General features: G+C 45.3%; 1 protein-coding gene across 1 annotated transcript in view; it reads right to left on the bottom strand.

The window, feature by feature from the left end:
* Positions 1-25038, bottom strand: part of LOC143767791 (farnesyl pyrophosphate synthase-like) — a 36113-nt gene extending 11075 nt beyond the window's left edge. The window contains exon 1 of the mRNA XM_077256314.1: positions 24691-25038. Within this exon, the coding sequence (XP_077112429.1) occupies positions 24691-25023 (333 nt within the window). The 5' untranslated portion in view covers positions 25024-25038. The remainder of the gene's footprint in view (positions 1-24690) is intronic.
* Positions 25039-27443: the final 2405 nt, after the last annotated feature.

Below are 27443 nucleotides of genomic sequence, written 5' to 3'. Positions count from 1 at the left end.
CTTGCTGCATTTCTGACTTTCAGCTCCCAAATCCCTCATGCCCCTCCTAAAGGAATTTTTATGATCGGGATAGATGCATAGACAGTTGTACCAGCTTAAACTGGTTGGATCTCCCTTGTAAAACATGAGGCCCTTTGTCCTAATATTGCAAGATATTGGGCAAACGATTTAGGCTAGGGAAATAATGAGTACATATTGCTAAAGCCCATCAGCGCATCTATCCATCACTGTAAGCAGGAGCTTCCAAGTCCAACAGGGACAGAATACGGATTTCTCTGGAACTGAGTGTCCCTAAAAGCCAGAATTTAGTATGTATAGAGAGCAAATCTTAATACAAGATGAATGCTGGGTGTGTTATGATTCTGACATGTTCTGGAGCGGAGATACAGGCATTAGACAAACTTGTGTGAAATTTACTAAGACTGAAGAGAGAGGAGGGTCTGGGTAAGCCAGCCCTGTTGGTGATGTCACGGGCTGCGATTTTTAAGTTTCTGCCACTGCCAGGCCCCAGGGAGTGAGTTTTGACCGGAGAAGCCTGACTGCCCGTCCTGATGCATTGGGACATATGGGAACTCCACCCACTAGCCTGGTTGCCTGAAATGAACTGAGAACATGTGAGTTTTACCTTTTCTCATTTAATCCTTTTATTTTATAATTACCTTGCACATTTTCAATTGTCTCATTTTGTAACATCCTTGTAATATTTTTATATAAACACTGCCTTTTTCGGAGTAAAATATATAAATTACTAGTTTTCGTTCTTCCTGTTCTAAAACGTACCTTAAGCCTACTGAAGGGAATTACGCTACTGTTTTGGGTTAGCTTCGGACCCGTTTAATCAAAGCTGGTGGCAGCTTACCTTTGTGCTGGGCCTTTGGGTGTCGTTGTAGCGACTGCAGCGTTGATAATTATTGTTCCTGCCTGAGTGGGAGTATTTATATCGCCTCGCTGCAGCGTGCCTAATAGCCAGTACATAGCAGGCAGCCTTTCTGGCGACTAGTTACTCTAGGTGCAGTACCTAATCTGACCTGAGGGTAAGGGGGGCGCCAGAGAGCTGCAAGTTTCAAGTGGAACTGTAAGCGGGATATACATAAATCCCTACAGTTCGTGGTATATTGAAGAGCAGTGGGATACCTAAAATAAGCCCCTGCTGTAAACTAAGAGGTCAATAGCCTTGTGTGTGTTTGTTCATCACATTGTAGCAGTGGAGGGATAACTAAGATAAGCCCCCCTGCACACGTGATAGCCGTCTGTTGGCCTAAAGTCACCCCGACCCGTGACGTAGGGGTGACGGTCACGGTGTGAATCGTGACATATTGGTGGCAGCGGTGAGGATTCGTGACAGTAATGTACGGCTGTGTGTAATAAACTATATATGTATAGTGTAGCTCTACACTGTACATGTGTGTAATGTAGGGCTGTGTGTAATATATACTGTATATGTATAGCGTAGCTCTACACTGTACATGTGTGTAATGTAGGGCTGTGTGTAATATATACTGTATATGTATAGCGTAGCTCTACACTGTACATGTGTGTAATGTAGGGCTGTGTGTAATATATACTGTATATGTATAGTGTAGCTCTACACCGTACATGTGTGTAATGTAGGGCTGTGTGTAATATATACTGTATATGTATAGTGTAGCTCTACACCGTACATGTGTGTAATGTAGAGCTGTGTGTAATATATATAGTGTATATGTATAGTGTAGCTCTACACCGTACGTGTGTAATGTAGGGCTGTGTGTAATATATACTGTATATGTATAGTGTAGCTCTACACCGTACATGTGTGTAATGTAGAGCTGTGTGTAATATATATAGTGTATATGTATAGTGTAGCTCTACACCGTACGTGTGTAATGTAGGGCTGTGTGTAATATATACTGTATATGTATAGTGTAGCTCTACACCGTACATGTGTGTAATGTAGGGCTGCGTGTAATATATACTGTATATGTATAGTGTAGCTCTACACCGTACATGTGTGTAATGTAGGGCTGTGTGTAATAAACTATATATGTATAGTGTAGCTCTACACTGTACATGTGTGTAATGTAGGGCTGTGTGTAATATATGATGTATATGTATAGTGTAGCTCTACACCGTACATGTGTGTAATGTAGGGCTGTGTGTAATAAACTATATATGTATAGTGTAGCTCTACACTGTACATGTGTGTAATGTAGGGCTGTGTGTAATATATGATGTATATGTATAGTGTAGCTCTACACCGTACATGTGTGTAATGTAGGGCTGTGTGTAATATACTGTATATGTATAGTGTAGCTCTACACCGTACAGGTGTGTAATGTAGGGCTGTGTATAATATATACTGTATATGTATAGTGTAGCTCCACACCGTACATGTGTGTAATGTAGGGCTGTGTGTAATATCTATATATATATATATATATATATGAGTTATCGTGATTACTCGCTAATCCCGCCCCCTGCACAGTAGCTCCGCCCCCACACATCACCACACATAATCCCGCCCCCCACTCCATTACCACACACAATCCCGCCCCCCACCACACATAATCCTGCCCCCCACCCCATTACCACACAATCCCGCCCTCACATCAACACACACAATCCCGCCTCCCACAAATCCCGCCCCCCCACATCACCACACATTATCCCGCCCCCCACCAAATCACCACACATAATCCCGCCCCTTCAACACATCACCACACATAATCCCGCCCAACACATCACCACACAATCCCGCCTCCCCAACACATCACCACACATAATCCCGCCCCCCCAACACATCACCACACATAACCTGCCACACCAACACATTAATACACATAATCCCACCCTTCACATTACCACACATAATCCTGCCCCCCCACATTACTACAGATAATCCCGCCCCCAACATATTACCACACAATCCCGCCCCCACCACATTACCACACATAATCCCGCCCCCCCACATTACCACACATAATCCCGCCCCCGCACATTAACACACATAATCCCGCGCCCCCACATTACCACACATAATCCCGCCCCCAACCACATTACCACACGTAATCCTGCCCCCCACCCCATCACCACACATAATCCCGCCCCCCCACCCCATCACCACACGTAATCCCACCCCCCCACCCCATCACCACACATAATCCCGCTCCCCACATCACCACACATAATCCCGCCCCCCACCACATTACTACACATAATCCCGCCCCCACCACCATATTACCAAATATAATCCCGCCCCCACCACCATATTACCAAATATAATCCCGCCCCCCCACCACATAACCACACATAATCCCGCCCCCCACCGCATTACCGCACATAATCCCGTCCCCATCACATCACCACACATAATTCCACCCTCAACACATCACCACACTATTGTTATTAACTCCATTTTAAGCTAATTTACCACCTGCGTAAGCACTATTGAATGTTGTCATTATTTACTTTAGTTTATTCACCAGCAGCGTTAATTAGATAGCAATGAGCGTGCCGAGCGTTAGCTGGCTGGAAACAGCTAGGACTGTATATGTATAGTGTAGCTCTACACCGTACATGTGTGTAATGAAGGGCTGTGTAATATACTGTATATGTACAGTATAGCTCTACACCGTACATGTGTGTAATGTAGGGCTGTGTGTAATACTGTATATGTATAGTGTAGCTCTACACCGTACATGTGTGTAATGTAGAGCTGCGTGTAATATATACTGTATATGAATAGTGTAGCTCTACACTGTACATGTGTGTAATATATACTGTATATGTATAGTGTAGCTCTACACTGTACATGTGTGTAATGTAGGGCTGTGTGTAATATATATACTGTACATGTATAGTGTAGCTCTACACCGTACATGTGTGTAATGTAGCGCTGTGTGTAATATATATACTGTGTATATATATATAGTGTAGCTCTACACCGTACATGTGTGTAATGTAGGGCTGTGTGTAATATATATACTGTGTATATATACAGTATTTAGTGTAGCTCTACACCGTATATGTGTGTAATATACTGTATATGTATAGTGTAGCTCTACACCGTACATGTGTGTAATATATATATGGTATATGTATAGTGTAGCTCTACACCGTACATGTGTGTAATGTAGGGCTGTGTGTAATATACTGTATATGTATAGTGTAGCTCTACACCGTACATGTGTGTAATATATATATGGTATATGTATAGTGTAGCTCTACACCGTACATGTGTGTAATGTAGGGCTGTGTGTAATATACTGTATATGTATAGTGTAGCTCTACACCGTACATGTGTGTAATGTAGGGCTGTGTGTAATATACTGTATATGTATAGTGTAGCTCTATACCGTACATGTGTGTAATGTAGGGCTGTGTGTAATATACTGTATATGCATAGTGTAGCTCTACACCGTACATGTGTGTAATATACTGTATATGTATAGTGTAGCTCTACACTGTACATGTGTGTAATGTAGGGCTGTGTGTAATATACTGTATATGTATAGTGTAGCTCTACACTGTACATGTGTGTAATGTAGGGCTGTGTGTAATATACAGTATATGCATAGTGTAGCTCTACACCGTACATGTGTGTAATATACTGTATATGTATAGTGTAGCTCTACACTGTACATGTGTGTAATGTAGGGCTGTGTGTAATATATACTGTATATGTATAGTGTAGCTCTACACCGTACATGTGTGTAATATACTGTATATGTATAGTGTAGCTCTACACCGTACATGTGTGTAGTGTAGGGCTGTGGGTATCAATGTGTCAAGAGTGGGAGAAGAGGGTTGCATTGACAATCCAACACAATGGGCAGCACTTTGAGCACATTTTACAAGTGGTCATAAACTTGTTAATAACTAATGAAAGAATAAAGTTTCGTTAAAACCAAGCACGCCATTGTTTTTCTTGTGAAATTCTCAATGAGTTTAATGTGTCACATGACCTTCTTCCCATTGGAAAAAATAAAGTTGGATCCAAAATGGCCACCTTCAAAATGGCCGCCATGGTCGTCACCCATCTTGAAAAGTTTTCCCCTTCCCATATACGAATGTGCCACAAACAGGAAGTTGATATCACCAACCATTCCCATTTTATTTAGGTGTATCCAAATAAATGGCCCACCCTGTACATACTGTATATGTATAGTGCAGCTCTACACTGTACATGAGGGTAATGTTGGGCTGTACGTAATATTTACTGTATATGCATACTGTAGCTCTACCCTGTAAGTGTGTAATGTAGAACTGTGTGTAATATATACTGTATATGTATAGTGTAGCTCTACACCGTACATGTGTGTCAGAAAAACTTCACTTTTAGTCATGAACTTGCAGCTCCCTTGCGCCCCCCCCTACCCTGCTGGCCAATAAGTGTATTGACAGAGGATAAGAAAAAGGACGCGGCAGCTCTAATTTGTCGAATATTGTGGCACGTGAAGTGACGGGATGTATATATACCACTGGTTCCTGATATATATATATATATATATATATATACACATATATATACATACACATACACACCTCTATCCACTCATCACCGGGTCCCCAACACCTCATAAATAGAAAAACTATGCTGCTACCACCGACCTCTTATGGGTGGATCCGACACCCGTTTGGTAGCGTGAATGAGTATTTGGCGGATTGCTCATAGAGCAAGAAGAACAAAGCTACCAAATTTATAAGTTTACTTCAGAAAAAAAATCGGCAGTGTTTACAAAATGATACAAATGATATTAAAAAAAGAAACAAAATACAAGTATGTACAAACAATTATGAAATAAAAGGGATGAAAATATGAAACTTACTAAATCTCAGTCACAGGTATGACGTGTCGATAAAGGGGAGGAGAGATCCCAAAGAAATGATCCAGTACCACAACATGGTGTTCAGCTGTCTCTCCTGGCTTTGAATAATTGCCAAAGATGGACGTTACTGTTTTATGCTTCGGCCATAAAATTAGGAACTACCACTTTGCTGACCTCACATATGGGCTGTTTTCTGGGAAGTACACATAACTTGGAAAGTTATGGATAACTCCTTTTTCTTTATATCTTTGGTCTGGAAGCTCACAGGCCTACGAAATTGGCATTATTTTTTCCTGCGATTTTACCGTTCTTTAGCGTCCAAAAACAGTATGTCTGAGATTTGCTGGTGGGCAGAAATTCATTTCCCAGGTTTCTAATGGCCCTAAATGCCGCAAAACGCTGCCGTGCCTAACCCCAAGTGCCCCGATCCTGGAAATATAATTTTTATGTTTCTGGGAGTAATGTGTGTTATTGAATTTGACTATCAGGCTCCTGTCAGCACCGGCGCACTGCCACAGCTGAACAGGGTGACTCACCAACACTGCGGTAGTGCCCGGGGTCAGATACCACAGGGAAAGCTCAGGCAGACGGGACCTGAGCAGCATGCTGAGGATGGCAGAAAACAGAAGGACCTGCGATCATGTGACAAGAGGCGGGGCTTAGCATCCTGCTGCTGGAGATGAGTGAGGATTCTACAGGGATCCTGAAGTAGAGGAGAGGGAAACTCAGGTCAGACAGGGGGGGTCATACACGGAGAGGGCAGCGCGGTACAGGAGGGGCGATCAGAGAATAGAACTAGAGTTGAGCGTCTTTTACTTTTTTAGGATCGAGTCGGGTTTCGCGAAACGGGACCTTGTCAAAAGTCGGGGGCCGACTGAAACACGAAACCCAATGCAAGTCAATGGGGAATCAAAGTCGGCAGAGAGTGGAGGACAGGAAAACACCTACAGTGCCTATTTTAATGCCAAAAACATCAATTCTTATTACTGAAGCTTGTCAATCTAAATTTACTTTATAATAATAGTTAGGCATTGAAAATTGGGGGTCATTTGGCTAAAGTTGTGGGGGGCGGAAGGGCTGGTTCAAGTTTTTCGTGGGCCCAGGAAATGCGGACTACGTCACGGCGGTGGAGCAGGGAGAGGTAAGTATTTCAACTTTGCAAGTGCTGTGATCCTGAGCAAGCAGGGGGGGCCCACTCGTTCGCATTGGCACTGGCACAGGGCCCCTCAAAGTACGGCGGTGTGTTTGACGGCGGGGGCGCCTCCCACCGGTGGAGACACTTTTGCGTACTATGAGGGGCCCTGTGCCAGTGACGTTGCCAACGAGTATGCCCCCCCCACCTGATGAAGGAACCTGCACTTTCATCTGCACCTTCCTGTTTGTCCCCGTGTAAGGTGGTATAGTATGCGGGAAGGGGAACCTGACTCTCAACAGGGTCAGATTCTGGCTGTGTAGAGTGCAAGGGGAATGTAGTGGTCTGGGTCAATGTACGAGCAGACTCATCTTGCAGTGGCTGGGCAATGGGCAGGATGAGGAGGAAACACAGATATAGGCCCAAATAATAAAGTGAGCTAAATGCAGTTCAAAATTGGTAACAGGAGTAAACTGGGGGCATAGCTTTGTTCAGCAGAGGACAACTGTAAGGAGTGGCAAACACAGTTAGTAGGGCCAAGTAATAAAGTGGGCCAAATGCAGTTTAATATTTGATATAGGCTGAAAATTGAAGCTCAGCTTTGTTCAGTGGAGGAGAACAACAAGCAGCGGCAGACACCGTTAGTAGGCCCAACCAAACAAGTAGGCCAAATGCAGGTTAAAATTGGTTACAGGGGTACACAGGCGGCATAGCGTTGTTCGGCGGAGGACGATTGTAATGAGTGGCGCAGACAGACTTAGTAGGTCTAAAATAAAAAAGTTGGCTCAATGCAGTTTAAAATTGGTTACAGGGGTACACAGGCGGCATAGCGTTGTTCAGCGGAGGACAACTGTAAGGAGTGGCGCAGACAGACACAGGTAGTAGGCCTAAAATAAAAAAGTAGGCTCAATGCAGTTTAAAATTGGTTACAGGGGTACACAGGCGGCATAGCGTTGTTCAGCGGAGGACAATTGTAAGGAGTGGCGCAGATAGACACACGTAGTAGGCCTAAAATAAAAAAGTAGGCTCAATGCAGTTTAAAATTGGTTACAGGGATACACAGGCGGCATAGCGTTGTTCAGCGGAGGACAATTGTAAGGAGTGGCGCAGACAGACACAGGTAGTAGGCCTAAAATAAAAAAGTAGGCTCAATGCAGTTCAAAACGGGTTCCAGGAGTGAACTGGCGGCATAGCGTTGTTCAGCGGAGGACAATTGTAAGGAGTGGCCGACAGTTAGTAGGCCCAAAAAAGTAAGTAGGCTAAATGCAGTTCAAAATTGGTAACAGCAGTAAACTGGCGGCATAGCTTTGTTCAGTGGAGGACAACTGTAAGGAGTGGCTGACAGTTAGTAGACCAAAATAATAAAGTGAGGTAAATGTCTGCCAAAAATTTTTTCCAAAATAAACAGGTGGCATAGCTACGTACAGGGGTGGGCTCCTCTGCTGAGTAGCAGACAGTGGTAGTTGGCGCAAAGTATTAAATGGTCTAAATGGAGGCCAGGACCCCTGTATATTTTAACTATCATCTATCATTAAAACAAATTTGTATTGGCAGTGCCATTGAAGGATTTATCAGAACAGACTACACTGTGGTGGAGCAGGGAGAGGTAAGTATTGCAAGTGGTAGAGCACTGTTCGACCAGGGGGGGGAACACTCTCTCGTGGGCAGCGGTACTGGCACAGGGCCCCTCATATTACGACGGTGTGTCTGATGTTGGTTGTGCACCACCACCGTCAGAGACACTTCATTGTACTATGAGGGACCCTGTGCCAGTGCCGTCGCCTAAGAGTGGGCACACCCACCTGTCCAGGCAAACGGCACTCGCACGGGTGCTTGTGCTAGGTCGTGACCACGGCCCTGTGGGGGGGAGTCAGCCCATTTAGGGAGGTAAAAAAATGGCCTATGGTGGACATTCAGCAGCTGCAAATGGAGGAATTAGAGCAGTCTGTAAGAGGAGGCCAAAAGCAAGACATTTTTCAGGCAAGCTACGTGTCAGCAGGGGAAGGTGGGGCAAAATAATTAGAAATCCATGACTGGTTCATTTTAATGAAGGTTAGATCATCAACATTTTGGGTAGCCAGACGTGTCCTTTTTTCGGTCAGTATTGAACCAGCAGCACTAAAGACTCTTTCTGATAGCACACTAGCAGCTGCGCAAGCGAGCTCCTGTAATGCATATTCTGCCAATTTGGGCCAGGTGTCTATTTTAGATGCCCAGTAATCAAATGGGAATGACGTGTGAGGGAGAACATCGATAAGGGAGGAAAAATAGTTTGTAACCATTCTGGACAAATGTTCTCCTGTCACTTTGAATTGATGCAGCAGTACCTGTCGTGTCTGCGGTCATTGCGAAATCACTCCACAACCTGGTCATAAAACCCCTCTGTCCAACGGCACTTCTGATTTGTGCACCTCTAACACCTCTGCCATGTTGCCCCCTGCAGCTCGTGTGAAAACCATCACCGCCGCTGTGTGCTGGGAATGCCTGAACCAAACGGTCTACAAGAGTTGCTTGTTTGGTAGCCAATATTTGCTCAAGGTTCTCATGTGGCATGATATTTTGTAATTTCCCTTTGTAGCGTGGATCCAGGAGGCAGGCCAACCAGTAATCATCATCGGTCATAATTTTTATAATGCGGGGGTCCCTTTTAAGGATACGCAAGGCATAATCAGCCATGTGGGCCAATGTTCCAGGTGTCAATTCACTGCTTGTGCTGGGTTGAGGAGCACTGTCTTGCAAATCAACATCACTTGTGTCCCACAAAAACCCTGTACCTGACCTTGCAACGCCACCAGTTTCTATTGCCCCGAGAAGCATCCTCCTCCCATAAATATTCATCCCCATCATCCTCCTCCTCTTCTTCGTCCGCCACCTCGTCCAGGAGAGTTCCCTGAGCAGACAATGGCTGACTGTCATCAAGGCTTCCCTCATCCTCGGCTGCAGATGCCTGCTCCTTAATGTGCATCAAACTTTGCATCAGCAGACGCATTAGTGGGATGCTCATGCTTATGATGGCGTCATCTGCACTTACCAGCCGTGTGCATTCCTCAAAACACTGAAGGACTTAACAGAGGTCTTGTAGCTTCGACCACTGCACACCTGACAACTCCATGTCTGCCATCCAACTGCCTGCCCGTGTATGTGTATCCTCCCACAAATACATTACAGCACGCCTCTGTTCGCACAGCCTCTGAAGCATGTGCAGTGTGGAGTTCCACCTTGTTGCAACGTTGATTATTAGGCGGAGCTGGGGAAGCTTCAGCGATCGCTCATGGTTCTGCATACAGCTGGAGTGTACGGGCGACCGGCGGATGTGCGAGCAAAGTCTTCGCACCTTCAGGAGCAGGGCTGGTAACCCCGGATAACTTTTCAGGAAGCACTGCACCACCAGGTTCAAGGTGTGAGCCAGGCAAGGTATGTGTTTCAGTTCTGAAAGGGCTATGGCAGCCATAAAATTCCTTCTGTTATCACTGACTACCTTGCCTGCCTCAAGATGTACACTGCCCAGCCATGACTGAGTTTCTTGCTGCAAGTACTCTGCCAGTACTTCCGCGGTGTGTCTGTTGTCGCCCAAACACTTCATTTCCAACACAGCCTGCTGAAACTTACCACTAGCTGTTCCATAATGGGACACCTCGTGTGCAACACTGGCAGCTGCGGATGGAGTGGTAGGGCGACTGCGCTCTGTGGACGAGCTTTCGCTTCTGGAAGAGGAGGAGGGGTGTCGAACGCCTACTGCCATCTGTTTCCTAGACCGTGGGCTAGGCAGAACGGTCCCACTATGGCTGTCCCCTGTGGACCCTGCATCCACCACATTAACCCAGTGCGCCGTGATGGACACATAACGTCCCTGGCCATGCCTACTGGTCCATGCATCTGTTGTGAGGTGCACATTTCTACTGACTGATTGCCTGAGTGCATGGACAATGCGGTCTTTGACATGCTGGTGGAGGGCTGGGATGGCTTTTCTCGCAAAGAAGTGTCGACTGGGTAGGTCATAGCGTGGTACTGTGTAGGCCATCAGGGCTTTGAAATTTTTGCTTTCAACCAACCGGTAGGGCATCATCTCTAACGAGATTAGTCTAGCAATGTGGGCGTTCAAACCCTGTGTACGCGGATGAGTACTTTCTTTTCCTAACGAGAGTCTCTTGTAGGGTGAGCTGGACTGGAGAGCTGCTTATGGTGGAACTAGCGGGGGTGGTGGTGGACATGGCAGATTGAGAGAGGGTTGGTGATGGTATTCTTGATGTTGGCCTATATACAGTGTTTCCTACCAAGAACCTGGTGATTCCCTGACTGCCTTGGCCTTGCGACGATACCTCCACATTTGCTGCAGGTGGTGTCCTAAACGGTGGGCTTACAGTGAGAGAAGCAATGTAGCGTTGCTGACTACCTTCATTCTGAGCGCGTGCACCAACGTTACGGGATGTTTGGTAGTTAGTCCAGGCTTGCAAGTGCATGCTGGTTAAATGTCTACGCATGCACGTTGTATTTAAATTTAGGGGATTCTTCCCTCTGCTAAAGGTCTTTGAGCATTTCTTACAGATAACTTTGCACTGATCATTCGGATCTTGGTTAAAAAATTGCCACACTGCACTCTTCCTACTATCGAATACCTTTTCAGGCATTGCACGCTGTGCTACTTTCAACGGACGGCCACGCTGTCCTAAAACTGTTTTTGTTTTAGACACACGTTTTTGGCCTGATACGGGCCTGCCAGAGGAAAGCTGTTGCGATGTTGATGCCTGCTGCGGATCATCCTCCTCCGCTTCAGAGCTACTGCCAGCGGCACCCTGTTCCCCCAATGGCTGCCAATCTGGGTCAACAACTGGGTCATCTATCACCTCCTCTTCAATGTTCTGTGCACCTTCCTCTGTGTCACCGTGTAAGGTGCTATAGCGTTCGGGACGGGGCACCATAGTCTCATCAGGGTCAGATTCTGGCTCAGTACACTGCGAGGGCAATGTAGTGATCTGAGTCAATTGAACAGCATAATAATCTAGCTGTGGCTGTGCAACTGTGCACTCCATGTCTGATTCATCTTGTAATGGGCTGTTAACTATTTCCCTTTCTAACGCTGGCAGTTTGTGTAAAGAGCTCCATGGAGTAAACTGTAATGTCGCCTGCCGCATCCTTCACTTTTGCTTTGGGTGAAGGACACAAGGAAGCGACTTGTTCCTGCCCGGGAGCATCCACTGACGACTCGCTGCTTTTATATTTCGAACTTTCTGAAGAGGAGGCGAAAGAGCTAGAGACTGAGTCAGCAATGAAAGCCAAAACTTGTCCCTGCTGCTCCGGCTTTAAAAGCCGTTTTCCTACTCCCAGATAAGGGAGCCTTCGAGGCCTTGTGTAGCCAGACGCTGTCTGAACAACTAGAGCCTTAGGTGCTATTTTGCTTTTCCCACTACCACCAGATGCTCCACCACCATCATTACCAGCTGGCAATGACCGCCCATGGCCTCTTCCACCAGACTTCCCCATTTTTGGGAAAATGTAACCAAACTAACAACCGTTATATGGTTCTGTAAAACAAGGTAGAAGGTGTATATAAACTTGTTGGCAATTTAAATCTCCCTTTTTTGTGTGGGAGACTGCTGCAAAAATCAGGCCCACTGTATTACACTACACAATGTAAGTGGCAGATATACGACAAACAGAACTGACGCAGATCCACTTAGGGGCAATTTAAATCTCCCTTTATTATGTGGGAGACTGCTGCAAAAACCAGGCCCGCTGTATTACACTACACAATGTAAGTGGCAGATATACGACAAACAGAACTGACGCAGATCCACTTAGTGGCAATTTAAATCTCCCTTTTTTGTGTGGGAGACTGCTGCAAAAACCAGGCCCACTGTATTACACTACACAATGTAAGTGGCAGAACGTGGCTGGAAGATATATATATATATATAAAAAAAAAAAGGGACTGTACTACAATAACAATCTCCCTACAATGATCTCAGGACAAGTATGGCAGCCAGCAATAAAAAGGACTGCTGCACACAAAAGTGTGGACAAATAAACAATAGAACTGTGCAGAAAGGAGCAACAGGATTTTTGCTTTTAAAAAAGCAGTTGGTTTGCACAGCGGCGTACAAACAGCAATACAGCTATCAGGGAGCCTTTTAAGCTACAGAGCTGATGCACAGAAATCTAGCCTCCACTGTCCCTGCAAAGAAAAGGTGGTGTTGGACAGTGGAAATCGCTACAGCACAAGCGGTTTGGGGGTTAATCTTCCCTCCCTAACAATATCCCTGCTTCTGACGAAGCTGCAGCAACCTCTCCCTATGCTCAGATCGGCAGAAGTAAGATGGCGGTCGGCGTGCACGCCCCTTTATAGCCCCTGTGATGCCGCAGAAAGCAAGCCAATCACTGTCCTGCCCTTCTCTAAGATGGTGGGGACCGAGACCTATGTCATCACGCTGCCCACACTCTGCGTCCTCCTTCATTGGCTGAGAAATGGCGCTGAAAGCGTCATACGAAACGTGACTTTGGCGCGAAGATCGCCGACCGCATGGCCGATCCCACAGTGGGATCGGGTCGGGTTTCACGAAACCCGACTTTGCCGAAAGTCGGCGATTTTTGAATTTGTCCGATCCGTTTCGCTCAACCCTAGCCAGAACGTAAGCAAGGAGTCATACACGGAGATAGCAGCGCAGTACAGGAGGGACAGACAGAACTCTAAACGGGGACAGAACCAGATCAGAACCAGACAAGAATAAAGTAGCACAGGCACAAAGCACAGACCCATGCACAACAGGGTCACACACACTCGGCCAAGGGTCAGAGTATTATAAGCGATGAGGAATGACCTCACACTGAGGCTATAAGAAGCCTCCCAAAATCCCATAGTGAGGCCGCCAAATTTAACTTCTGAACTACCTAATCCCACAAACTAAGCAGATCATGACATTGACTTTGAGCGCTATGCCTAGAAGACAAAGGGATTTTTGGAGGGAGAACACATTCAGCTCTGCTAGTGCTGGCAGGCAATAAAAACTCTGCATTCCAAACTGACCATTTAATGGAAGGGAAGGGGTGGAAATTCACAGAGAGCGAGCGAGGGAGCTATATGCAAGACTTGATCCTACAGAAACCAATGGTGGGTGGAGCAGTAGGCCAGCTCAGGTGGTGTCCCCGAAACCATGGAAAATACACTACCTGTCACAACTCACATGGGGGATATCTTTATCATCCCCACCGCTCACACTAATATGTCCTGAACCGGGGTTGTTTGGTTGCCCAGTTCTTTTCTGAAGGGGATTTATCTATATCCCACTTCCCAGTGCCGGTTTGGAACTTGCAGCTCTCTGGTGCCCCCTTACCCTCAGGTCAGACCGGGTACTGCACCTAGGATATTTAGTTGGCAGAAAGGCTGCCTTACTATGTCCTGGCTAATAGGCACACTGCAGCGAGGGCGATATAACTACTCCCACTCAGGCGGTAACAATAATTATCAACACCGTCCGTCGCTACCAGGTTTTCCAAATGCGAAGGACAAGCCCGCTGCCACCAGCTCCGATTCCTAAATTAATAACGGGTCCAGAGCCAATCCAAATCAGTAGCTTAATTCACTTCAGAGGACTTGACAGTACGTTATAGAGCAAGGAGAAACGAAGCTAGTAATTTTATATATTTTACTCTAAAAAGGTAGGCAGTGTTTACAAGAGGGTAAAAAGATATTATAAAAGAAGACAAGTATCGTATGCACAAACAATTACAAATAAAAAGGGATTAAAGTTGAAAAAACACTTTCAGTTCTGTATGTCATTTCATAGCAGAACATGCAGTGCAGGGGAGGGGCGATACATCAAGATGCATTACAGAGCATCTCTCAGCTAGCTTCCTGGTCAAAGGCTAGTGAAAAATGAGCTCTCACAGTCTTATACCCCTTGGTCGTGACATCACTGAGTGGGTGGAGCTATGGAATGCACTCCTACTTTCTAAGAGGGACTCAGAGTTATGGAACATACATATCCACCATAGCTCCAGGATGCAAATTCATATAGCGACGACGGAATTACCATTGATCTTGTTTTGCGACTAGCATTCTATTAAGACCAAACATGACCTGGCTATGCACCATGAGTATGCAGTAATTCGTTTTCTCGGATACCAAGGGAACAGGAGATTGGAAAACCCACTGGGTGGTGGCCCGGCCGATGCACATATCAACTATATAACTTTCATATCTGTCACTAATTGGGGTCAAGTTATGCCTTACTATTAAGTTTGTACATGAGCAACAGAGCACATGCTTTCAGACAAAGGACTGGTTTTCTGCACACTCCTGCATTCGAGAGGGAGAGGGGACAGAGTTCCACACTGGAGTTTCATGCTACAGCTGTATTGTCAGCAGGGTGCAAGAGCTGGGAGGAAGTGGGGTCGGAAAGCCCACAGCATGTGTCTGTGCTCAGCTTTAATGGATGTAGCAGAGCTCAGTGTGCGTGATCATAGACAATCAAATACATCATATTCCTGACACTACCGTTCAAAATTTAGGGTCACTTAGAAATTTCCTTATTTTTGAAAGAAAAGCACAGTTTTTTCCAACGAAGCTAACATTAAATGATTCAGAAATACACTCTATACATTGTTAATGTGGTAAATGACTATTCTAGCTGCAAACGTCTGGTTGGTAATGCAAGATCTTCATAGGTGCATAGAGGCCTATTTCCAGCAACCATCACTCCAGTGTTTCTATGGTATTTTGTGTTTGCTGTGTAAAAAGGGAGACTCCCTGATGAAACGTGCGTTGGGAGTGGTGTGTGCAGGGGCAGATGAGTGTCAGGCCGTCTGGTATGTGACCTTTTATGTATTAATATTTTACTCGGACTCCCATGACAGCACGACGAGAGAGGGGATCCGCCCATTAGGAACAGGAAACCTACAGATACAAAAGGGCGGCACCTCTCCCCTGCATCAGTTGGTTTCCTGTTCCTAAAGGGACGGGTGCCTACAGATTGATCTAAAGGAGCCCAGGCCGGCCGGACCGAATCTGGTAGCGGGGGGGTCTCCTACCTCGGCCGGTGCGGAGAACCCTGGAGACGCCACGGTGGTCCTCGCTGGACTGCACGCGGAGGCGTTCGCAGCAGGGAGCGGAGTCCGGAGGATTTTCCTGCCTCCATCAGCGTCAGCGCCGGTGAGTATAGCCCATTGGCGGTGCAGCGGTGCGGTGAATATGGGGTGCCGGCGTCAGGACTGTGTGGGTGATCACCCGGAGCGCTGCGGTCCGTCCCCGGCATCCTGCACCGCTCTCAGCGTGTGCTGGAGCATTTCCGGGTGCGGTGATGTGAGGGGGCGGAGTTAGTAGCCGCTTCCGGGTCGCCGGGTGTCTGCGCATGCGCAGTCAATCCAAGATGGCGGCGCCCATCGCATCTTGAATGCCGGTTTTTCCCACAAGGTTTCCTGCCCTCCCTGCTGTATCCTAAGTCAATAGGGTAGCGCTGGCCTATCTGCTGACCGGATCCAAGGGGGATTTAAAGCAGGTGACGACTGCAGAACCCTGCTTTTGGTCGCAATTCGTCATGGAGAGTGGTGGTGAGCAGCAGCAGCAGCAGCTGCTGGATGAGGTGCGTCAGAAGCCCAAAGACAAGGACAGAAGCGACCAGTCCAGTCGTAGAAGCTCATCCGCGAAGGGATCCAGAGCTTCGGCTAGGAAAGAACCCCCTCGTATTCCGGGGAAGAAAAACACGGACAAGTCAAAGCATAAGGAATGTGCCCTCTGTGGGGTCCCCTTACCTGATTCTTGTCCTAAAAAATTATGTGCCCCCTGTATACAACAGACGGTGAGGTCTACAGGAGTGGTTGGGTGGAAGTGACATTAGGTCAGATAGTAGTTATCACCTATATTGTCCTTCCCTAGGTAGCGGAAGAGTCTGTGAGTGCGGCTAACCTGAAGGAAATGATCTGTTTGGAAGTAAGGGAATCCCTACGGGTCCCTATCCCAAGCGGGAGGTTCAAAACATAAGACCCCCCTGGACTCTAATTCCTCGGAGGAAGAAAGAGAAGAGGGTGCCTATCACTCAAGTCCTTCCTCCTCTTCATCAGATGAGGAGTCTGGACGATTCTGTCTACCCCTGGATAGAACTGACAAAGTCGTCAAGTCTGTTAGAGGCACAATGGGTATAGAAGAACCCAAGCCGCAGCCCTCAAAGCAGGATATGATGTTCAGCGGGTTGGATCGTAAAAAACATAGATCTATTCCAGTGAACGAAAAAATCCAAGACTTGATTCTCCGAGAATGGAAGAAACCCGAGAAAAAGGGTTCCTTACCACCAGCATTGAAACGCAGGTACCCTTTTGATGATCCGGTTATGGAAACATGGGATAAAGCCCCTAAGCTGGATGCGGCGGTGGCAAAAGCGTCAAAGAAAGCCTCATTGCCATTTGAGGATATGGGGACCCTCAAGGACCCCCTTGACAGAAAGGCAGATACTTTCCTTAAAGGAACCTGGGAGACGGCGGCTGGATCTCTAAGACCAGCAGTTGCCGCGACATGTACAGCCAGGTCTTTAATGGTCTGGCTGGATCAATTAGAGTCCCAGCTCAAGGACGGCGCTTCCAGAGATTCCATTCTGAAGGCCTTACCAACAATGCAGAATGCTGCGGCCTTTCTGTCAGACGCATCGGTGGACTCAGTCAAAATGGCGGCTAGAGCGGCAGGACTCTCCAACGCGGCTCGTAGAGCTTTATGGTTGAAGTGCTGGTCAGGCGACATTCAATCCAGGACTAAGCTCTGCGCCATCCCGTGTAAAGGAGAATATCTCTTTGGACCAACTCTGGATGAGTTGCTGGAGAAAGCGGGGGATGATAAGGAGAAATTTCCTAATCCGTCTTCAGCATCCTACCGCCGGCCCTTCAATAGAAGGAGATTTGGTCGCGGGAAAAAACGCGGATCCTCACCCTCTAGAGAGAGTTTTAGATGGGAGGATAGACGCCGAAGAGGTACGGGCTATATGTTTCGCCGTTCCTCGAAAGAACAGAAAAAAACGGACCAATGACTAGCGATCCCTGTGGGGGGTAGACTGTCAGCATTCTCCTCAGCTTGGTTTGACATTACGAACAGTAAATGGGTTCGAGGCATTATAGCAAAAGGTCTAAGACTTGACTTCGATCACTGGCCTCGAGATAAATTTAAAGTAACCCCTTTACGTTCCTCCCCCCTTGAGCAAGCAGCCTTGGAGACAGAGGTCACGAACTTATGCTCCAAGAATGTTTTGATTCAAATCCCAGTATCAGAAAGAGGGAGAGGATTTTACTCTCCTCTTTTTCTGATTAAGAAGCCAGACGGATCGTTTAGAACGATCATAAATCTCAAAGGCCTTAATAAGTTTCTGACCAATGAATCGTTCAAAATGGAATCAATCGGTTCAGCAATAAAAATGTTGTTTAAACACTGCTTCATGGTAGTTGTAGATTTAAAGGATGCATACTATCATGTCCCAATACATGAAGACTTCCAGAGATTCCTGAGAGTAGCTGTGTCAATGGGGGGACAAATTAGTCATTTCCAGTTTAGAGCTCTTCCCTTTGGCTTATCAGCGGCTCCCAGGGTGTTTACAAAGTTAGTGGCCGAAGTCATGGCGCACTTACGAGAGTCCGACATCTTGATTGTCCCCTATTTGGATGATTTCCTTATAGTAGGGAGTTCGGCAGACCATTGCCTTTCTCAGCTAGAGATAACCACAACCAAACTTGAGCATCTGGGGTGGATTGTGAATTATGAAAAATCCCGATTATAGCCCCAGAAAATACAGAGATTCTTAGGTCTGTTGTTAAATTCAGAAACCCAACAGTGTTGTCTTCCGCCCGACAAGTTGTTACACATCCAACAACAGGTGTCTAGAGCAATTGATAAACCATCCATGACCCTTAGACAGGCTATGTCACTGTTAGGATCTCTAACCTCATGCATTTCCGCTGTCCGTTGGGCCCAATTTCACACCAGACCTTTACAATCCGAGGTACTGGTTAATGATAGGGTTTTACAAGGGTCCTTGCAGAGTCAGATTACTTTGGGTCCAGAAACATTAACATCTCTTAGATGGTGGCTAATCAATGACAATTTATCGGCAGGAGTTCCCTGGGTGACACAGGCGACACGTATTGTAACAACAGACGCTAGCCCTTCAGGTTGGGGAGCACACATGGATGACATGATAGTTCAGGGTCTATGGAACCCCCTAACATCAGCCTCCTCCAACCAAAAAGAGTTAATGGCAATTGAACTTTCAGTTAAAAAATTACTCATATATCTGCAGGGTCATCACGTCAAGATCCTCTCGGACAACCAGGTGGCGGTCGCGTACATAAATCACCAGGGTGGAACTCATTCCGAATCACTGATGAGAGTGACAGATCGTCTATTCCAGATTGCGGAAAACCATTTTCGATCTGTAAGCGCACTGCATATAAGAGGAAAAGAAAATGTGAAAGCGGACTTTCTAAGCTGCAACACCCTGAGACAAGGGGAGTGGTCTCTAGACAGTCTCGTGTTCAACCAGATTGTCCACAAATGGGGACATCCAGAGGTGGATTTATTTGCCACCAGAGACAATCGAAAGACAATAAAATTCTGTTCCCTAAATCCCAGGGAGAATCCTCTGGCGGTAGACGCCTTTGTGATCAGTTGGGACTTTCGGTTGGCTTATGCGTTCCCCCCGCTAGCCCTGATACCTCTGGTAATCAGGAAGATAAGAGAAGATCGGGCAAGAGTTATTTTGATTGCCCCATTCTGGCCCAGAAGGGCCTGGTTCACCTGGCTCAGGATCATGTCAGTGGAGGACCCCTGGGTGCTTCCGGACATTCCAGATTTACTCTACCAGGGTCCGATCAGCCATCCTCAAGTAAAGAGTCTCCATTTGACAGCATGGAGTTTGAGAGGGCGTTACTGAAAAACAAAGGGTTCTCCCCAAATTTAATTGAAACCCTTATGAAAAGTAGGAAACAGATTACGACAACAATCTACGCTAGAACCTGGCGGAAATTCCTGGCCTCTTCTGATTTTAATTTAGAAGAGGGAATACCTATAAAACAAATCTTAGAATTCCTACAAAGAGGCTTAGAGCTAAATCTATCCACTAGTACAACTTGCATAGCTTTAGGCGCTCACTCAAAACTCATTTGTTCAGAGCGGCCTATCGCGTTCCCTAATCAGTCATTTTATGTTTGTGTGTGTGTGTAGCCCATTCACTATCTCACCTACCCCCCACCCCCTGAAGATGGCTGGACCATCATTGTAAATACATCATTGTAAATACACACCTGTACTTTGTATCTCCCCACCTCATTGTAGATTGTAAGCTCTCACGAGCAGGGTCGTCTTATTTTGCTTTATTGCTGTATTGTTAACATTGTTACCTATGACTGTTGTGTTTGAAACTGTTAAACTGTAAAGCGCTGCGGAATATGTTGGCGCTATATAAATAAAGATTATTATTATTATTATTATTATTATAGTACTCTAAAGGTACAAGTCTCGGCTCTAGGGGCCCTGTTTTCCTGTAACGTCGCCAATAATTATTGGATTTCAAGGTTCATTAAAGCATCTAGTAGAGCTAGACCCATACATAAGGATAGATCTATGCCTTGGGATCTTAACCTGGTCCTGTCAGCATTGACTAGAGGGCCGTTTGAACCACTGCAATCAGCTTCAATTAAGGCCTTATCCCTTAAAACAGCTTTTCTGGTAGCGATAACATCTGCCCGTAGGGTGGGAGACATACAAGCTCTCTCCAGACTACCCCCTTACACAGAGTTTCTGCCAGATAGGGTAGTCCTCAGACCGGACCCAGCCTATTTACCAAAAGTATCATCACGGTTTCACAGGTCACAGGAGATAGTGTTACCATCTTTCCTTCCCAATCCCTCCAACCCTAAAGAAGAGCTACTCCATACACTAGACGTTAGGAGATGCCTGTTAGGGTATGTGCACACGTTGCGGATTTCTTGCAGAAATTTCCTGAAGAAAACCGGAAATTTTCTGCAAGAAATCCGCATTTTTTTTTTTGCGTTTTTTTTTCCGTTTTTTTCGCGTTTTTTTAGCATTCTGCAAGCGTAATTAGCTTGCAGAATGCTAAAGTTTTCCAAGCGATCTGTAGCATCGCTTGGAAAACTGACTGACAGGTTGGTCACACTTGTCAAACATAGCGTTTGACAAGTGTGACCAACTTTTTACTATAGATGCAGCTTATGCAGCATCTATAGTAAAAGATAGAATGTTTAAAAATAATAAAAAAAATAAAAAAATGCTTATACTCACCCAGACATCTCCTCAGCGGCGTCCGTTCCTCTTTCTATAGCTGGCGTGTGCGCACAGGACCTTCCGTGACGTCACGGTCACGTGAGCGGTCACATGACCGCTCACGACCAATCACAGGACAGTGACGTCATCGGCAAGGTCCTTCGCCGCACATCAGCTACAGGAACCGAAGCGACAGTGGAGGCGGGAAGACATCGAGGGTGAGTATAGGACTATTTTTTATTTTAATTCTTTTTTTATGACCACTTATATGGTGCCCAGTGCGTGGAGGAGAGTCTCCTCTCCTCCACCCTGGGTACCAACCGCATATGATCTGCTTACTTCCCGCATCGTGGGCACAGCCCCGTGCGGGAAGTAAGCAGATCAATGGACCCCTAGGTGTGCGGAATCCCCTGCAATTCCGCATTTTAATGAACATGTTGCTTTTTTTTCCGCGATGCGATTTTTTCGCGGAAAAAAAGGCTACATTTGCACAAAAAATGCGGAATACACTTAAAATAATAGGAGGCATATGTAAGCGTTTTTTTCGCGTTTTTATCACGTTTTTATAGCGAAAAAACGCGAAAAAAACGCGAAAAATACTTAACGTGTGCACATGGCCTTAGAATACATCTCTGTTACTGATACATGGAAGAAAGATAATGCGTTATTTTTATCTTTCCAAAATCCTAGAAAGGGACTCAGGGTATCAAAGTACACACTAGCGAAGTGGATTAGGGAGGCTATCTCTTTGGCTTATACTGCAGGTGGGGGTCCGACTCCGCAGAATCTGAGGGCGCATTCCACCAGAGCCATGGCTACATCCTGGGCGGAAAAATCTGGAGTATTGATCGACCAGATATGTAAGGCGGCCACATGGTCATCCCCGTCCACCTTCTTTAAGCACTATAGGTTGGATTTAGGGGCCTCCTCTGATCTCACCTTTGGGTTAAGGGTGCTACAAGCTATAGTCCCTCCCTAAGGTAGTGTTACATCTCTGTAATTCTCTCGTCGTGCTGTCATGGGAGTCCGAATCAAGCATTAAGCTACTTACGGGTAGCGGCATTTCTCGGAGGCCCATGACAGCACCCTTAGTTCCCTCCCTATTTCACGTGGGGGTTGCACCTCCTATAATGTATATATCTCACGTATGATACCCAGTTCCTATATATTGGCTAAAATTTTGTATATAAACTGTATATAATGTATATTTTTGTGTGCCACTAACCGCGGTAGTCCTCTCAAGGCTCTGAAATACAACTGATGCAGGGGAGAGGTGCCGCCCTTTTGTATCTGTAGGTTTCCTGTTCCTAATGGGCGGATCCCCTCTCTCGTCGTGCTGTCATGGGCCTCCGAGAAATGCCGCTACCCGTAAGTAGCTTAATGCTATCTTCACTGCAGGTAGTTCTTTTCCTTTGCTGGCCACTTGGGTGTTCATAATGCTCATTACAGCTATCTTCCATTATTGTGCACTATTTCACCTTTTGGTGATATTGATTTTTGATTAATTTCTTAAATAATTTATATATTATTTATAATATATTGATTCTTATCAGTTTTTGGATGCACTTTGTGATTGTATTTACCATTGGGTATTTATTATTCATTATAATATTTTTTAATAATAATTTTGTGTATTATAATTTTTCACATTTTTTTGTTTTTTTATGGAGCAGCTTTTTATGAAACATTTTTTTTTTACCAGCAAGATTCTTTTGTATGCTTTTATGGTGTGTCTGACATTCTTTGCCCCGTTACACATAGGTTTGCTATCATTTTTTATGCTGTCTCTTTTTAATGAAGATAATTTTGATGTCAATTTCCTTGTAGCCAAAGATTTTGTTTTTTGGTATTCTTGTGTATAATCATGTATTTTTAATAAACTTCAATATATTTTTTAAATTGGTTAATCTTTGAATACTTCTTTTGGGTGATATATTATGTTTTGTATTCTTTGTTTTTTATGAACAATATATTTATGGTATTTCTTTTCTATATAGGTGTTTTACCTCAGCAAATTAACTGCTAGAATGCCAAAGGTCTGCAATGCTGGAATTGCTGCCAAAGGAGCATTCTTTGACAAAAGCAAAGTTTGAAGGAGAAAATTATTATTTCAAATAAAAATCTTTTTTCAAACCTTGTCAATGTCTGGACTAGATTTTCAATTCATTTGGCAACTCATGTGATTAATAACGTATGAGTTTTCATGGAAAGCACAAAATTGTCTGGGTGACCCTAAACGTGTGTGTGGCCCTGCACTGTATATATATATACAGGTCACTGCAATGTATATAGGGCTTCCCGCAATGTACATAGCCTGCAGTGTATTATTATTATTATTTATTTATATAGCACCATTAATTCCATGGTGCTGTACATGAGAAAGGGGTTACATACAGAATTATAGATATCATTTACAGTAAACAGGTTTACAGTGACACACTGGTACAGAGGGGAGAGGACCCTGTCCTTGCGGACTTACATTCTATGGGATAGTGGGGAAGATACCGAATGTAGGGGTGGACGGCGGCGGCTCTGGCGGTGGTGAGGCGGCGGCTCGGTTATTGTAGGCTGTAGGCTTTCCTGAAGAGATGGGTTTTCAGGTTCCGTCTGAAGGATCCGAGGGTGGTGGATAATCGGACGTGTTGAGGCATGGAATATATGTATTGGGCACTGCCCTATATACGGCCTGCAGTGTATATATAGGGCACTGCACTGTATACGTCCTGCAGTGTGTATATATAAGGCAGTGCACTGTATACGGGCTCCCTGCACTGTACACGTCCTGCAGTGTATATATAGGGCACCCTGCACTGTATACGTCCTGCAGTGTATATATAGGGCACCCTGCACTGTATATAGAGCATCCTGCAGTGTATATATAGGGCAGTACACTGTATATAGGGCACCCTGCCCTGTATATATAGGGCAGTACACTGTATACAGGGCACCCTGCAGTGTATATATAGGGCAGTACACTGTATATAGAGCACCCTGCCGTGTATATATAGGGCAGTACACTGTATATAGGGCACCCTGCACTGTATATATAGGGCAGTACACTGTATATAGGGCACCCTGCAGTGTATATATAGGGCAGTACAGGGTATATAGGGCACCCTGCAGTGTATATATAGGGCAGTACACTGTATATAGGGCACCCTGCCGTGTATATATAGGGCAGTACACTGTATATAGGGCACCCTGCACTGTATATATAGGGCAGTACACTGTATATAGGGCACCCTGCAGTGTATATATAGGGCAGTACACTGTATATAGGGCACCCTGCAGTGTATATATAGGGCAGTACACTGTATATAGGGCACCCTGCAGTGTATATATAGGGCAGTACACTGTATATAGGGCACCCTGCAATGTATATATAGGGCAGTACACTGTATATAGGGCACCCTGCAGTATATATAGGGCAGTACAGGGTATATAGGGCACCCTGCACTGTATACGTCCTGCAGAGTATATATAGGGCAGTACACTAGTCTCACCTGGCCAGTACTGCGGCGCTGGGCGGAGACAGCGACACCCGGAGGAGCAGATGATACTGGACTGATGTCTCGATGAGAACAGGAGCGGTGCACGCCGGGAGCAGCTGGAGCTGACTGCTGATTGGCTGACACTGCAGAGTCCTGCGGTGCCGGCAACACCAGGCGCTCGCTACACGTCAGCACATGCGCAGTACATATAAACGAGAAAGCTTCCGTATATAGAAGCCAATCGCCGCGCAGGATGGAGCAACACCCCGCCCACCAGTGCGTCTGATAACGGCGAGAGGCGTGAGGAAACCGAGCGGTGACGTCATCAGTAATACAGAGTGTCATGGATCCTGGTCACTCACAGGGCCGCTGTCAGAGCGGTTGAGCCTAGACTGTATGGGCTCCTTCCTGGTTCCCTGACTGCAGCCCATACAGTGTAGCAGGCTCATTACTAAAGATGCTAGACTGTATGGCCTCTTTCTAGGTATATAGTCCTGAACATAGCAGACTTTATGGGCTGCTGCCTGGCCCTGACTGCAGCCTATACATGACACTAGAATGTATGTGCTCCTTCAAGGTATAACTTATTAAAGCCAGCAGATAATATGGGCTCCTGCCAGGTCCTGACTGCAGCCCATACAGTCTAGCCAGCTCACTGGTGAAGACACTAGACTGTATGGGCTCCTTCCAGGTATATATTATTGTAGATATAGACTGTACGGGCTCCTGTCAGGTATATATTATTGTAGATACAGACTGTATGGGCTCCTTCCAGGTATATATTATTGTAGATACAGACGGTACAGGCTCCTGTCAGGTATATATTATTGTAGATACAGACTGTATGGGCTCCTTCCAGGTATATATTATTGTAGATATAGACTGTACGGGCTCCTGTCAGGTATATATTATTGTAGATATAGACTGTACGGGCTCCTGTCAGGTATATATTATTGTAGATATAGACTGTACGGGCTCCTGTCAGGTATATATTATTGTAGGTATAGACTGTACGGGCTCCTGTCAGGTATATATTATTGTAGATACAGACTGTACTGGCTCCTGTCAGGTATATATTATTGTAGGTATAGACTGTACGGGCTCCTGTCAGGTATATATTATTGTAGATATAGACTGTACGGGCTCCTGTCAGGTATATATTATTGTAGATATAGACTGTACGGGCTCCTGTCAGGTATATATTATTGTAGATACAGACTGTACAGACTCCTGTCAGGTATATATTATTGTAGATACAGACTGTACAGACTCCTGTCAGGTATATATTATTGTAGGTATAGACTGTACGGGCTCCTGTCAGGTATATATTATTGTAGATACAGACTGTACTGGCTCCTGTCAGGTATATATTATTGTAGATACAGGCTGTACGGACTCCTGTCAGGTATATATTATTGTAGATATAGACTGTACGGGCTCCTGTCAGGTATATATTATTGTAGATATAGACTGTACGGGCTCCTGTCAGGTATATATTATTGTAGATATAGACTGTACGGGCTCCTGTCAGGTATATATTATTGTAGATATAGACTGTACGGGCTCCTGTCAGGTATATATTATTGTAGATACAGACGGTACAGACTCCTGTCAGGTATATATTATTGTAGATACAGACTGTACTGGCTCCTGTCAGGTATATATTATTGTAGATATAGACTGTACGGGCTCCTGTCAGGTATATATTATTGTAGATATAGACTGTACGGGCTCCTGTCAGGTATATATTATTGTAGATATAGACTGTACGGGCTCCTGTCAGGTATATATTATTGTAGATATAGACTGCACGGGCTCCTGTCAGGTATATATTATTGTAGATACAGACTGTATGGGCCCCTGTCAGGTATATATTATTATAGATACAGACTGTACGGGCTCCTGTCAGGTATATATTATTGTAGATATAGACTGCACGGGCTCCTGTCAGGTATATATTATTGTAGATACAGACTGTACGGGCTCCTGTCAGGTATATATTATTGTAGATGCAGACTGTACTGGCTCCTGTCAGGTATATATAATTGTACATGCAGACTGTACGGGCTTCTGTCAGGTATATATTATTGTAGAGACAGACGGTACAGGCTCCTGTCAGGTATATATTATTGTAGATACAGACTGTACGGGCTCCTGTCAGGTATATATAATTGTACATGCAGACTGTACGGGCTCCTGTCAGGTATATATTATTGTAGATATAGACTGTATGGGCTCCTGTCAGGTATATATTATTGTAGATATAGACTGTACGGGCTCCTGTCAGGTATATATTATTGTAGATATAGACTGTACGGACTCCTGTCAGGTACATATTATTGTAGATATAGACTGTACAGACTCCTGTCAGGTATATATTATTGTAGATACAGACTGTACGGGCTCCTGGCAGGTATATATTATTGTAGATACAGACTGTATGGGCTCCTGTCAGGTATATATTATTGTAGATACAGACTGTACAGGCTCCTGTCAGGTATATATTATTGTAGATATAGACTGTACGGGCTCCTGTCAGGTATATATTATTGTAGATTCAGACTGTACAGGCTCCTGTCAGGTATATGTTATTGTACATACAGACGGTACGGGCTCCTGTCAGGTATATATTATTGTAGATACAGACTGTATGGGCTCCTGTCAGGTATATATTATTGTAGATTCAGACTGTACAGGCTCCTGTCAGGTATATGTTATTGTACATACAGACGGTACGGGCTCCTGTCAGGTATATATTATTGTAG

Source organism: Ranitomeya variabilis, chromosome 1, assembly GCF_051348905.1.
Source record: "Ranitomeya variabilis isolate aRanVar5 chromosome 1, aRanVar5.hap1, whole genome shotgun sequence".
In the NCBI taxonomy this organism is placed as follows: domain Eukaryota; kingdom Metazoa; phylum Chordata; class Amphibia; order Anura; family Dendrobatidae; genus Ranitomeya; species Ranitomeya variabilis.
The sequence above is the reverse complement of the archived record's forward strand: the minus strand, read 5'-3'. Positions and strand labels throughout refer to the sequence as shown.